The sequence below is a fragment of the Scylla paramamosain genome, chromosome 25, assembly GCF_035594125.1.
Source record: "Scylla paramamosain isolate STU-SP2022 chromosome 25, ASM3559412v1, whole genome shotgun sequence".
Classification (NCBI taxonomy): Eukaryota; Metazoa; Arthropoda; class Malacostraca; order Decapoda; family Portunidae; genus Scylla; species Scylla paramamosain.
Genome location: NC_087175.1, coordinates 18,603,393 through 18,615,292, shown reverse-complemented (window position 1 = coordinate 18,615,292; position 11,900 = coordinate 18,603,393). Strand labels below are relative to the sequence as shown.

The window sequence follows — 11,900 nt, the reverse complement described above, 5'->3', positions numbered from 1 at the left end:
GTGCCTCTTATGTTCAACAGTCTCAGCTGTTTAAGTGACTAATTAACCCAATTGTTGGTTGAATTCGTTTTCCAGCGTCACTTTCTCTCCTCATTCTCGATATCTTGCGATGAGGAAACACCAGCCGTCATTGCACATCGCCTGGTGACTCAAAGGGTGAGGCGTGGTGGAGGCGGCGATGGAAAGGAAGACCTCCGCGGGGCAGGTCACTGGTGTCAGGGTAACTCAGCGTCACATAACTTAAGCTTTATTGTCTTTCCAAAGAGAGAGAGAGAGAGAAAGAGGAACTAATACACTGTACACATAAATTATGGCGGCGTTCATGTCTGAATAAATAGATTAGCCTCAGCCCGAGGAGGGAACGCCGTAGTCTGAGGATGGGACGCCGTAACCCGAGGAGGGCTGGCCGTAGGTGGAGGCGGGGGCGGCGTAGGTCGGGGCCGCCGTGGTGGTTTGCCCCTCGTAGGTGACCTCGGCCACGTAGCCGGTCTCGGCGCTGACGGTGTAGGTGACCACCTGCAGGCGGCCGTCGGGAAGCTGCACGTAGTAGGTCCCGCTCACGTCGTCCCCGTCGCGGCGCTCCTGCTGCCCGAAGTTGGTGCCGAACTCGGCGTCGCTGACGACGTACTGGGTGTCATACTGTGCAGGGGTCTATGAAGGGAAGGGAGGGGGATTAGTGTGGCGGGGACAGCAGCAGCGCGGGGTGCGGCAGGCGAGTAGCAACAAGCGGAGTCCTTACCTGGCGGGGCTCACTGTAAGAGTAGCCAGCATCTGAGGGAGAATTGTAGGAGTAGCCGGCGTTCTGGGAGGAGGAGGATGAGGAGGGGCGGGATGGCCTGAACCCGCGAGAGGAAGCAGTGTTGGAGGAGGAGGGGCTGAGGGGAGCGCTGCTAGAGAGGGAGGCAGTGGCAGCGCGTGCCCGGGCACCAAACAAGGGGGATGGGGAGGCGGGGCCGTCGTAGGAACGTTCAGGACGGGCCAGGGCGGCAGCCACCAGGGTGACCAGCAGGGCGATCTGAGGAAGGATACGAGGAGTTCCTGAAGGTGAGTCTGAAGGAGGGCATGTAGTTGTAGTTGTAAATACTACTAATCACTCTACTACCACCACCAGTACCACCACCACCGCCACAAACCAAACACGCATCACGGCACAAACGAAAACAAGCCAAAGAAGACAACGAATAACACACTGAGTCCACCTGACCAAAAATGAGTCAACTTTCTCAGAATAATTTCCACTATAAGCCTCTCTAAAGCGGTGCAGACGGAGGCGGTGCAGGTGGTGGTGATGCAGGTGGTGGTGGTTGTGGCTCCTGTGGGTCACCTGAGCGTGCATGGCGGCGTGGCGTGGCGGGGAGTGTGGCGGGGCAGGAGTGGCGGGCGCCCTTATACTCTGCAGGAAGCTCCTTGGCCCTGCAGGAAGTGGCCCTCGGGTTCTCTCGGTGATATTCAGAACGAGGTGTTGAGATTCCTGAGACGCATTAGGTGACTCGCGAAGCGGTGGTGACGGTGGTGGTAGTGGTGATAATGACACTGTAACCGTGAAAGTCATGTGTTTTATATTGGTTTATGTGTAACAGGTCACTGGGATGGTTACACACACACACACACACACACACACACACACCGAGTAGTGTAGTGGTCAGCATGCTCGGTTCAAACAGAAAAGGCCTAAGTTTGAGGCCCGTATTCTTAAAAACACTTCAGCGCCGCACCTCCAGTTCTTTCAGAAGGCTCTAATCGAAGTGAAACTGTTTCTTTAAGTGTGTTTTACGATTCTAGTAACACACTAACAAGATTTCTACATTAGTAACAGGAGAAGCAATGTTCCTGGCGCTGGCGTGACATCATCTCCATTATCGGTCATGTCTATCCTTCTTCTTTCTCATGTTGTTGTTTTTTTTAACAGAGGATTACACAGGGTAAGAAGGATAATAAATAGCAGCAGACCTTTAGACCCTTAATAGCCTAGTGGTGGTGATGATGGGGGCAGTGGTGATGATAGTGGTGGAGGCAGTGTCCATCACACCTCGCTTCCGTCCTTCCCGCGGCCACCATCTGGTCTCATTCACATAGCGTTGTATTTTCTATTCTAAAAAAAAAAAAAAAGCTGCATGTCATAAGCATACTTTCATTTTCTTGCCGCCTTCCGGAAGTGTCGGTCTGGGGGAGGTCAGGCCACATTGAGGTCCCTTGTGTCTTTCCCCAGAGTGACCCTTGGGGGACTCTTGTTGTGTTCGTGTTAAGAGAGTAAGGTTGTATGACGTTCTAGGAGACCAATATCTCACCGTGTCATTTCATATTACTTCATGACACTTTCCATCACCTTCAATTACTTTATATCACTTCATTATCACCTCCCATAACCTCATATTATCCTCATATCACCTCACATCATCTCATATCACTTCCTGTCATCTTACAATCCATTATATCAATTCAGGTCACCTCTTACCACGACCAATCACCTCCTAACACGGCGTATCAGCTTTTATCAACTTCTATTACCTCTTCTCACCTTTTATGAACTCCCATCATCTCCTGTCACCTTCTGTTACCTCATCTCACCTATATTCTACCAGACAGAAAACTGAACGCTCTTTAATAGAATATGCAAACTAATCAGTGAATTTTCTTTACAGTAACAAAATGCATCCAAGCCACACCCGAAGTCATGGTTGCAGTCTCAGCTAACAAAACAATGACTGGGGCGCCTTGTGTATTTTGCCGGTAATTTATTTAGTTCATTGGCTGACTTGTTGAAAGGAAAGAGGGAGAAATTACTGTTAGTCATACGAGAGAGGAGTGGATAGGTTTCGGGTGTAGGTATGTGGTGTATGGCAGGATATATGCACGGTGTATTGCATGATGTACTGGGGGATGGTACAGGACAAACGAACTAAGATTTCATAATTGTATGCTTGAAGATTAGTCAAATTTGATGACTAGAAAATTTATGGATGAGGTAGAAATAGGAAGGTATGTTTCATGCATGTAGATCTAATGGCTTATTGAAGCTTCCCTTATTTTCTCATGTTCATGTTACTGTATTTCAGAACAGAAAACGGGAGGCGGCACAGGAGACAAGAAGACTACAAAGATGTATGGGAATCTTGCATTATCTTTGGGAAGAACCGAAATGAGGCGGAAAGAGTTGGCAACAATTATTGGTCTGTATTTTTAAACACTTCACATCGCATCACTACTACTTTTGAGGTGCTCCAGGAAAGGATATTGGGGTTTTCAAGAATGTTTTCATGATTCTACTCAGATTTTAACAAGTATTCACATCAATCATGGCAAAAAAAAAAAAACCTTGAAAATCGAACTTATTATCTATATGGCCTTTAAAGATAGTCCTGACGAAAGAACACAGCGTTTTTTAATGCAGGTCTATGTTTCCTCCTCTCGAACTGGTGTCTCGAGTCTCGTTACTCTAAGAGACTTCGGAACACATCACGCGCGTCACCTGCTACTTCACTTCCTAGACTCGTATATACCAATACAGATTAATGTGTAAATATGATTGTAGAGGAATGTTCGCTATCGTCACTCACTCCATCGAGGTTAGATAGGCTTTGTATAAGACGACCAAGACCAGGGAGGAATATATGCTAAGGAGGTGATTTGATTCTCTCTAAGGTGTTCATGTATACTATTTCTGGCAATCCTTCGTTCTGTTTTCTTTTTTTTTCTGTGGAAGGTTATAAAGAAGAAAAGGTGGAAGAGAATTGAGAAGGAAAGGAAGTACAGTATTGTTTATTCTTATAGAAGATGAGGAAGAGGAATGAAAATGCATATTATTTTGTCTGTTTTTTTGTGTCCATTTGCTTGTCTGATTAAGGGGGAGGGAAGGAAGTGGTTTCTGTTAATCATGTTTTGTGTTCATGTGTGCGAGTATTTTAGTCTTCATTGATCAAGAGTTTTTTTTTTTTTGTAGGGCAGAAAATAGAATAGGGAAAGATAGTCGTGTCACATTTTTAATTTTGTTTTATCTTCAGTCTTCTATGTTTGTGTTCCCTTAGCTAATGGAGAAGGAAGAGGACAAAAGAGAGGTATTTTCACACATGAATCTCTGTTTCTTCCCTTCCTCAGAGCTCACGAAGCATCCGAACCCTTGAGTCGAGATAGAGAAACAGTGAGTCTGCGCGGCGAGGTGAGGCAGTGCTCGCGTGGTAGCGGCGTGGCGCGGTGGTGGCGATTGTATGCATTTGATTATACCTTATCCTCATTAATACTGTACGTGAAGTGTTTACGTTCCGGCGGTTTGTGTCTTGTGAAGTGTTCGTTTGTTGGTGCATCTCGTGAAGGAGTTTCTACCGCAGGTTAGTCTTTTGTTGTTGAGAGGAGAGTGAGCATCATAGCCGCCTGGTGCTCGTCCAGGGAGGGAAGGGAGAGCGAGTGGAGGGGTGGCGGGCAGACAGCGAGTTATGATGCCAAATAGTGAATTAGTCTCAGGAAAACTCAACATAACGTAACTTAAGCTTTATTGTCTTTACATGGACTGAGGAACTAATACACTGTACACATAAATAGTGGCGGCGTTCATGTCTGAATAAATAGTTGAGTCTCAGCCCGAGGAGGGAACGCCGTAGTCTGAGGACGGGACGCCGTAAGCCGATGAGGGCTGGCCGTAGGTGGAGGCGGGGGCGGTGTAGCTCGGAGCCGCCGTGGTGGTCTGCCCCTCGTAGGTGACCTCGGCCACGTAGCCGGTCTCGGCGCTGACGGTGTAGGTGACCACCTGCAGGCGGCCGTCGGGAAGCTGCACGTAGTAGGTGCCGCTCACGTCGTCCCCGTCGCGGCGCTCCTGCTGCCCGAAGTTGGTACCGAACTCGGCGTCGCTGACAACGTACTGGGTGTCGTACTGTGCGGGAGTCTGTAGGGTGAGGGGGAGGGGGATTAGTGTGGCGGGGACAGCAGCGGCTCGGGGCGCGGCAGGCGAGCAGCAGCGAGGGCGCCCTTACCTGGCGGGGCTCACTGTAGGAGTAGCCAGTGTCTGAAGGTGAGTTGTAGGAATAGCCGGCGTCCTGGGAGGAGGAGGAAGAGGAGGAGGAGGGACGGGACGGCCTGGAGGCACGGGATTGACCGGTGCTAGAGGAGGAAGGTAGTGATGGCCTAAACCCACGGGAGAGACCAGTGTTGGAGGAGGAGGAGGGGAGGGAGGAGGCACCCAGTGAGGATGAGGAGAGGGCGACAGGGTTGAAGGAGGAAGAGGAGCGGGATGGAGTCCTGTGGAGGGGGGACTGCGTGGCGGAATGTGCAGGGGTGTCGTACAAGTGTGAGGGTGTAGTGGGGTGCGCAGGAGCGCCGTACAGGGACGAGGGTGTGGTGGGATAGGCAGGGACGCCGTACAAATCTGGAGGTGAGGTTGGGGCGTCGTAGGCGTAATCAGGGCGGGCGAGGGCGGCCGCCGCGAGGACGAGCACCAAGAAAGTCTGCGGGAGAGTAATGGGGAGGGTGAGGTTGGGGCGGCGAACGAGGCTAAGCTTTTTGGAACAAATGCACTGAAAGATAAGGAACTGTTACTTAAAACACATGGATAACTAATACTTTTCCTATTATAATTTCTCTTCCTATTATTAATATCTATGTTGTAGTAGCAGCACTAATAGTAGTTATATCAGCAGTAGTAGTAGCAGTTGAAGCAGCAGCAGCAGCATTACGAGGAACTGGGTAGTCTTTCAGCAAGGTGGGTAACGGGTGACTACCTCTTTGTTATCACCACCACCACCACCACGCACCAACACCTCGGGGAACAAGTAGCCATGTCACGCGGTAAACTCAGCACAATGTCACCGCTACACACTGGCACCTGCTTGGGCGATGCGAAGACGAGGAGGGTGGTAATGCTATGTTCACAAGTCACTTGATATAACAACCTTTCTTTACCATTTTTGAGGATCACTGGCAGACCGAAGAGGTTAATAAAGTAAGACAGAGGACATGAATTTACATAACGACGAAACTTGAAAATCTGCACGTGAAGGCGGGTGAGTAATTTAAAACACATTTCTTCAATGATCAACGAATCAATCTATCAATCTGTATCTGTCCGTTTGTCTATCTATCTGTCTGCCTATGTCCTACACTCAATTCACTAATTTTTTTCTTTTTTTATATATATAACGAAATCGTAGTTAAGAAATCAGTGATGTTCAATAGATTCACAGCCGCGTGCATTGCAAACCCATCCAGTACCCTGCTATATAGAATACTACAGAAGTCTATGGAGACGAGTGGCAGGTGTACTTCATCCGTGGCGGGAGCAGGTTGCTGTAGTCCCTATTGTTGTTGCTGTTGTCACATTTCTCTAGATTCTCTGCATTGCTGCTGCTGATCAGTATAGGGGTGTGAAGTGATACCCCCCCTGCGGCCATCCCATCATAGGGAAAATCCGAGCGTTAAGCGAGTCTTGAGCCGTGTGGATTGAGTGGCTCCTGGTGAAATGGGCGATTCGGAACCGAGTCCTCATTCACGCCAGATTCTTAATTTGAGTTTACGTATCTTGTGCCGTTGGTCTTGTTTTGGTGACATAACTAAGTCCTTGTGAATCTTGGAATCTTAGGCGTATATTTGTTAGTGAGTTTGTCCGTCAGTCTGTCCATCGGTCTGTATCACCCCCCCTCTCCCTCTCTCTCAACTCTCCCCTCATATCCTATTCTTTCCCTTACCCTCTTCTCTCCTCCCCTCCCTGCCCTCCCTCACTCTCGCATACCTTATTCTCACCCTTATCGTCTCCTTTCTCCCATCCACTCCTCACACAACCTGAACACTCAAACCCCACGAGCAACTGAACCAACAAACTTGTGACAAAACACAAGTAACCGAGCCACAGCCTGCACCCAAGACAAGAGAAGACCCGCACTTCCCCCTTATGCACTGCAGTATCACCTGTGGCTGCATAGTGCTGGGGGCGTCTGGGAGTCACTGGTGGCTTGTTGGAGGCGCCGTAGTCTTTATATCCCCGTTGGTGTCCTCGGCAGGAAAATTGAAGGTGAATTGGTGAAGTCTCCCACTCGGACCGTCAGGAGAAAACTCGGCCTCAGCTTGCATTGCATTATGAGGGAGTGAATTTGTCTCAACTGGAAAATCATTGCGTGACTTTTCAGAATATGTAGCAGGTGGTGGTGATGGTGGTGGAGGTCATTGTCACTGGATTGAAGGGCTTGTGTTTGTTTGTTTGTGTGTGTGTGTGTGTGTGTGTGTGTGTGTGTGTGTGTGTGTGTGTGTGTGTGTGTGTGTGTGTGTGTGTGTGTGTGTGTGTGTGTGTGTGTGTGTGTGAGAGAGAGAGAGAGAGAGAGAGAGAGAGAGAGAGAGAGAGAGAGAGAGAGAGAGAGAATACATCACACACACACACACACACACACACACACACACACACACACGCTGTCTCTCTCTCTCTCTCTCTCACGCACTATCTATCTATCTATCTATCTAACTATCTATCTATCTCGTATCTCTTTTCTCTTAAGCACACTATTAAGCTTATCATATATTTAACCTATTTATTTATTGTTTTGCCTATTGAAATTTTTATTCCTCTCCAGATGACAAACCGTGCGGTGGTCACAACAGGGCAGGATGAGAGTGTGGCGAGCAGCGGGCAGTGCCTCGGTGAGTACACGCATGTCACAGCAGGTGTTTGGACAGTTTTCTGAAACGCTTTGCTCTTCCACCGCGACTGTTTACAAAGGCCACAGAGATGATTAGCCGGGTTCTCAAGAGTGTTTCTCCAGTAAATAGTGTTTAAATTTTGTCATTATATCACTAAAAACGTAAAATTCTTCAGTTAGAGAATTTTGAAAGTGGTCGGGGTGCGGCGAAGGAGCGTTTCAGAATATAGTCCGTACAGTAGTCTCAAGAGTTCCGGGTTGGAGCTGTGTGGTGCTATGTGTAAGGATCACAGTTGCGCCTTGAAGAAAGACCTTGATCATTAGCCAGATATTGACTCTCCCATGAAATCTCTCTATGAATGCAAACTGACCGTTGAGTTTAAACAAAAACGATGAAGTGTTGCGATGTGCATGCATTCTTTCACGAGAATTAATTGTCATTTCGTTCACGCGGGGTTTACTTCGATCTCGGCGAATTTTACCAATTACAGGTTATTTTTCTTCCTACAAGTAAATTTTCTATGCTTATCATTGCACTCCACGTCATCCAGGTTGAAATTTTTTTACAGATTTTTTTTCTTTTTCGTGACTGAATAAAAGTCTTAATCTATGAAATGGTTTTATTCATGTACGTGACATTTGTGTCGTGTGTGGCAATAAATAATGAAGTTCACCCTCAGTGCCTCGTAAGGGATGGTCACTGGTAGGCTGGTGGGGTGGGCGCTGGCTTGTAGGAGGGGGCCGGGGCGGGGCCATAGGAGGGGGCCGGAGCGGGGGCGTAGCTCTGCTGGGGATACTGGGCCTCGCCCTCATAGGTTACCTCGGCCACGAAGCCTGAGTCGCCGTTGACGGTGTAGGTGACCTTCTGCAGGCGGCCGTCGGGCAGCTGCACGTAGTAGGATCCCTGGGTGTCGTAGCCGTCGCGCGCCTCCTGGGCACCGAAGTCGTTGCCAGAGTACTCGTCCTTGACGGCGTAGTTGTAGTCATACTTGGGGGGCGCCTGAGGAGGAAAGAAGGTTGTAGCGAACGTGTTCGTGACACAACGCTGACGGCAGGAGTGTCAGCAATGCGATGTCGTGGGAGTGTGTGCTCCCTCCTTCAGGAGGTAGGGCAGGCTACTCACCTCGGGGGCAGGGGCGCTGTAGGAGGGGGCGGGGGCGCCGTAAGAAGGCCTGAGTGTGTCGGGGCGGGCAAAGGTGGCGGCCAGGAGGGCGGACAGCAGGACAACCTGAAGGAAGAGAAGGCAATAATTGTTGAATGAGAGGTGGCGGAGTGAGTGAGTGAGTGAGTGCGGGGGCGCGCCAGTGCGGCAAGGCTGGTGGGGGTTGTGCACTACCTTGAGCGTCATGTTGAGGGCGGCTGAAGAAGATCCCAAGTGATGACCGAGAGGGACGCGCCGCCTTATTATACTGTGACGGGACGCCCCTCGGTGACGTCAGGCGAGCCTCGGGCCGAGAGAGGCCGCCCAGTGCTGAAGGACGATGCCTGCTCCTCTCCCGCCTTCCTTTCACACTCACGCCCTGCGGAGGAGGCCTGCTGCAAAACGTTTTGGACTCGTGCTGATGAAAGGGAGTAACAGTCTTCTGAGCTTTGTTCTTTTATCTTTATAGCGATATGTAGAGAGACCACGGAAGCTCGCTACACCGGATCTGGGGTGAGCCTGAGATTCTCGAGTGTGACCCAGTTCGTCACGTTATCGTGTATGAAAAGATGTGTGACGAGAAAAGAGGAGGAGGAAGATAGTAAAAATAATGATTGTAGTAGTAATAATAATAATAACAATAATGATAATAATAATAATAATAATAATAATAATAATAATAATAATAATAATAATAATAACAACAATAATAACTAATAATACGTTTATTAAACAAGAAAGTTATCCATTACAATTCTAGATTTCTATTTTGAGAGTTTGACCAGTAATAAGCAAACTTCACCTCGAATTCGGTTACACACTTACAAATTTCAGTTTAAAATTGGGGGAAAAAAAAAAATGAGGTAAAAAAACGCTGAAAATTTTAATAAGAGTTAGACATTAAATTTGGCCTAAAGAATAATGGTGACAGGTGTGGCTGTGGTGGAGTGTCTTTCACATCACGTTATGCTGTAATTGTTGCTGGAGTAAGTTATCTATAGGTGCTTATTTATTTAGAACGTAAGAGAATAAGGGGAAACTGCAGGGACACATCAGGCCTACACGTGGCAGTTCCTGTGTGTGTGTGTGTGTGCGTGTGTGTGTGTCTCCTTGATATGTAATTACAGTTTTTATATATTTTGTATATCGCTTTTTTTTGTTCCATTTTAATTTTATCATCTTTTAGCGATTGCATTCAGGAATATATATATATATATTTTTATTATTTTTGTTTGTTTTTGTGTATGCGCAGCCCGATGTCGTCCACTTGTTGCGTCATTAACATACAAGAATTTTTTTTTTTCTCTCTCTCTCTCTCTCTCTCTGCGTGTGTGTGTGTGTGTGTGTGTGTGTGTGTGTGTGTGTGTGTGTGTGTGTGTGTGTTCCAAACTGCCGCAGGATGGATCCAAGACATCTGAGTTTATTAATGGCATTTATGATCTGTTCATTAAAACATTACATTGATTTTTTTTTTAGTCTACTCTATTTTTTATTTTTTTATTTTTTGCTTCTCAAATATTTCCTTATTCTGAATGATTTTTTTTTCCTACAGTTAGCTCTCTCTCTCTCTCTCTCTCTCTCTCTCTCTCTCTCTCTCTCTCTCTCTCTCTCTCTCTCTCTCTCTCTCTCTCTCTCTCTGTGTGTGTGTGTGTGTGTGTGTAATAATAATAATAATAATAATAATAATAATAAAAAGTTTATTCTTTAGGCAGTCAACAAACTGAAAATGTACATTGGGGGTGGGGAAATACTTGCATTTATGATCTGTTCATTAAAATATTACACTGATTTTTTTTTTTAGTCTACTCTATTTTTTTATTTTTTTTTTTTTTTGCTTCTCAAATATTTCCTTATTCTGAATAATTTTTTTTTCCTACAGTGTTAAGTTAGTTCGATACTATCTGTAAATCCTCTCCGCTCTCTGCTACTGCCACACTATCATCTCAGTACAGTAGAGAGTCTAACTTTCTATATACTCGTATATCAACTCTGGCCATCGCCATTGCAACATTACCAACACTTGCTTTCATTCCACTCACTACTTCTGCATCCAATAACATATTGAAGAACCTTCGTCAGCCTTTGCTTGGTCACCAGCTGCCTTCCTTCCACCTGATGGCGTCCACACGGGTGCTCAAACACGCACTTGCAGGAAGTAAGCAACCCATTACTGAACAAGCTGCTAAGTGTTGTGAGTTGTTCTCTTCATGATAATGGCAGCACAGATCGCTTACATATTTGCCGCACTGATGTCGAGATGGCGTGGGCACTTCGAGACGCCAGCATCGCGTTATTACTGCTGGAAACATTCTTGCATTACAGTCTCATACTTCCCAGCACATGTCTAAATACTGATGCAAACATAAATTAAACACTATGGAAAGTGTTCCCATCTGATGTCTGGGCACCCGTGTGGACACCACCTGAACCACACACAGCATACACCCAGTCAGTCACTCCTTCCCTCCACGTGCTTCGAGCCTCAGCTGTTAATAATACTAGGTTCTTTTGAGATCTGAAACTGTCAGACCTTTGTTCTAAATGAGTAATGAGTTTTGTTAGTAAGACGAAAACCATTGACTACATCTCACAGTTTTATTCATGTACGTGACATTTGTGTCGTGTGTGGCAATAAATAGTGAAGTTCACCCTGAGTGCCTCGGGTGGGGTGTTCACTGGTAGGCTGGTGGGGTGGGTGCTGGCTTGTAGGAGGGGGCCGGGGCGGGGCCATAGGAGGGGGCCGGGGCGGAGGCGTAGCTCTGCTGGGGGTACTGGGCCTCGCCCTCATAGGTCACCTCGGCCACGAAGCCTGAGTCGCCGTTGACGGTGTAGGTGACCTTCTGCAGTCGGCCGTCGGGCAGCTGCACGTAGTAAGATCCCTGGGTGTCGTAGCCGTCGCGCGCCTCCTGGGCACCGAAGTCGTTGCCAGAGTACTCGTCCTTGACGGCGTAGTTGTAGTCATACTTGGGGGGCGCCTGAGGAGGAAAGAAGGTTGTAGCGAACATGTCCGCGAAACAACGATGACGGCGGGGGTGTCAGCAATGTGATGTCGTGGGAGTGTGTGCTACCTCCTTCAGGAGGTAGGACAGGCTACTCACCTCGGGGGCAGGGGCGCTGTAGGAGGGCGCGGGGGCGCCGTAAGAAGG

At 47.8% G+C, this 11,900-nt stretch overlaps 3 protein-coding genes and 1 long non-coding RNA gene across 5 annotated transcripts in view; 1 reads left to right on the top strand and 3 right to left on the bottom strand.

Annotated features, from left to right (window-relative positions):
- Nucleotides 1-303: 303 nt before the first annotated feature.
- LOC135113265 (uncharacterized) lies at nt 304-2,131 on the bottom strand. Its single transcript, XM_064028475.1, has 3 exons — nt 1,325-2,131; nt 740-1,015; nt 304-651 (listed from the first exon to the last, which is right to left on the bottom strand). The coding sequence occupies exons 1-3, from the start codon at nt 1,550-1,552 to the stop codon at nt 346-348; spliced, it is 810 nt and encodes a 269-aa protein (XP_063884545.1). The 5' UTR covers nt 1,553-2,131; the 3' UTR covers nt 304-345.
- A 1,737-nt stretch (nt 2,132-3,868) lies between these two features.
- Nucleotides 3,869-11,900, top strand: part of LOC135113272 (uncharacterized) — a 36,228-nt gene continuing 28,196 nt past the window's right edge. The window contains exons 1-2 of one of the 2 annotated variants that reach the window (XR_010274782.1): nt 3,869-4,325; nt 7,548-7,614. This is a non-coding gene — a long non-coding RNA (uncharacterized LOC135113272). The remainder of the gene's footprint in view (nt 4,326-7,547; nt 7,615-11,900) is intronic. The other variant, XR_010274781.1, reaches the window with a different exon arrangement.
- On the bottom strand, nt 4,338-7,053 carry LOC135112988 (pro-resilin-like). The gene is made up of 4 exons (XM_064027908.1): nt 6,929-7,053; nt 6,716-6,836; nt 4,965-5,519; nt 4,338-4,876 (listed from the first exon to the last, which is right to left on the bottom strand). The coding sequence occupies exons 1-4, from the start codon at nt 7,051-7,053 to the stop codon at nt 4,571-4,573; spliced, it is 1,107 nt and encodes a 368-aa protein (XP_063883978.1). The 3' UTR covers nt 4,338-4,570.
- LOC135112987 (DNA-directed RNA polymerase II subunit RPB1-like) overlaps nt 8,220-11,900 on the bottom strand; it is an 8,454-nt gene continuing 4,773 nt past the window's right edge. Inside the window, exons 6-10 of the mRNA XM_064027907.1 lie at nt 11,853-11,900; nt 11,431-11,729; nt 8,950-9,022; nt 8,737-8,841; nt 8,220-8,613 (exon numbers count right to left, since the gene is read on the bottom strand). The exon at nt 11,853-11,900 is cut by the window's right edge and continues 57 nt beyond it. Of these exons, the coding sequence (XP_063883977.1) occupies nt 8,311-8,613; nt 8,737-8,841; nt 8,950-9,022; nt 11,431-11,729; nt 11,853-11,900 (828 nt within the window). The 3' untranslated portion in view covers nt 8,220-8,310. The remainder of the gene's footprint in view (nt 8,614-8,736; nt 8,842-8,949; nt 9,023-11,430; nt 11,730-11,852) is intronic.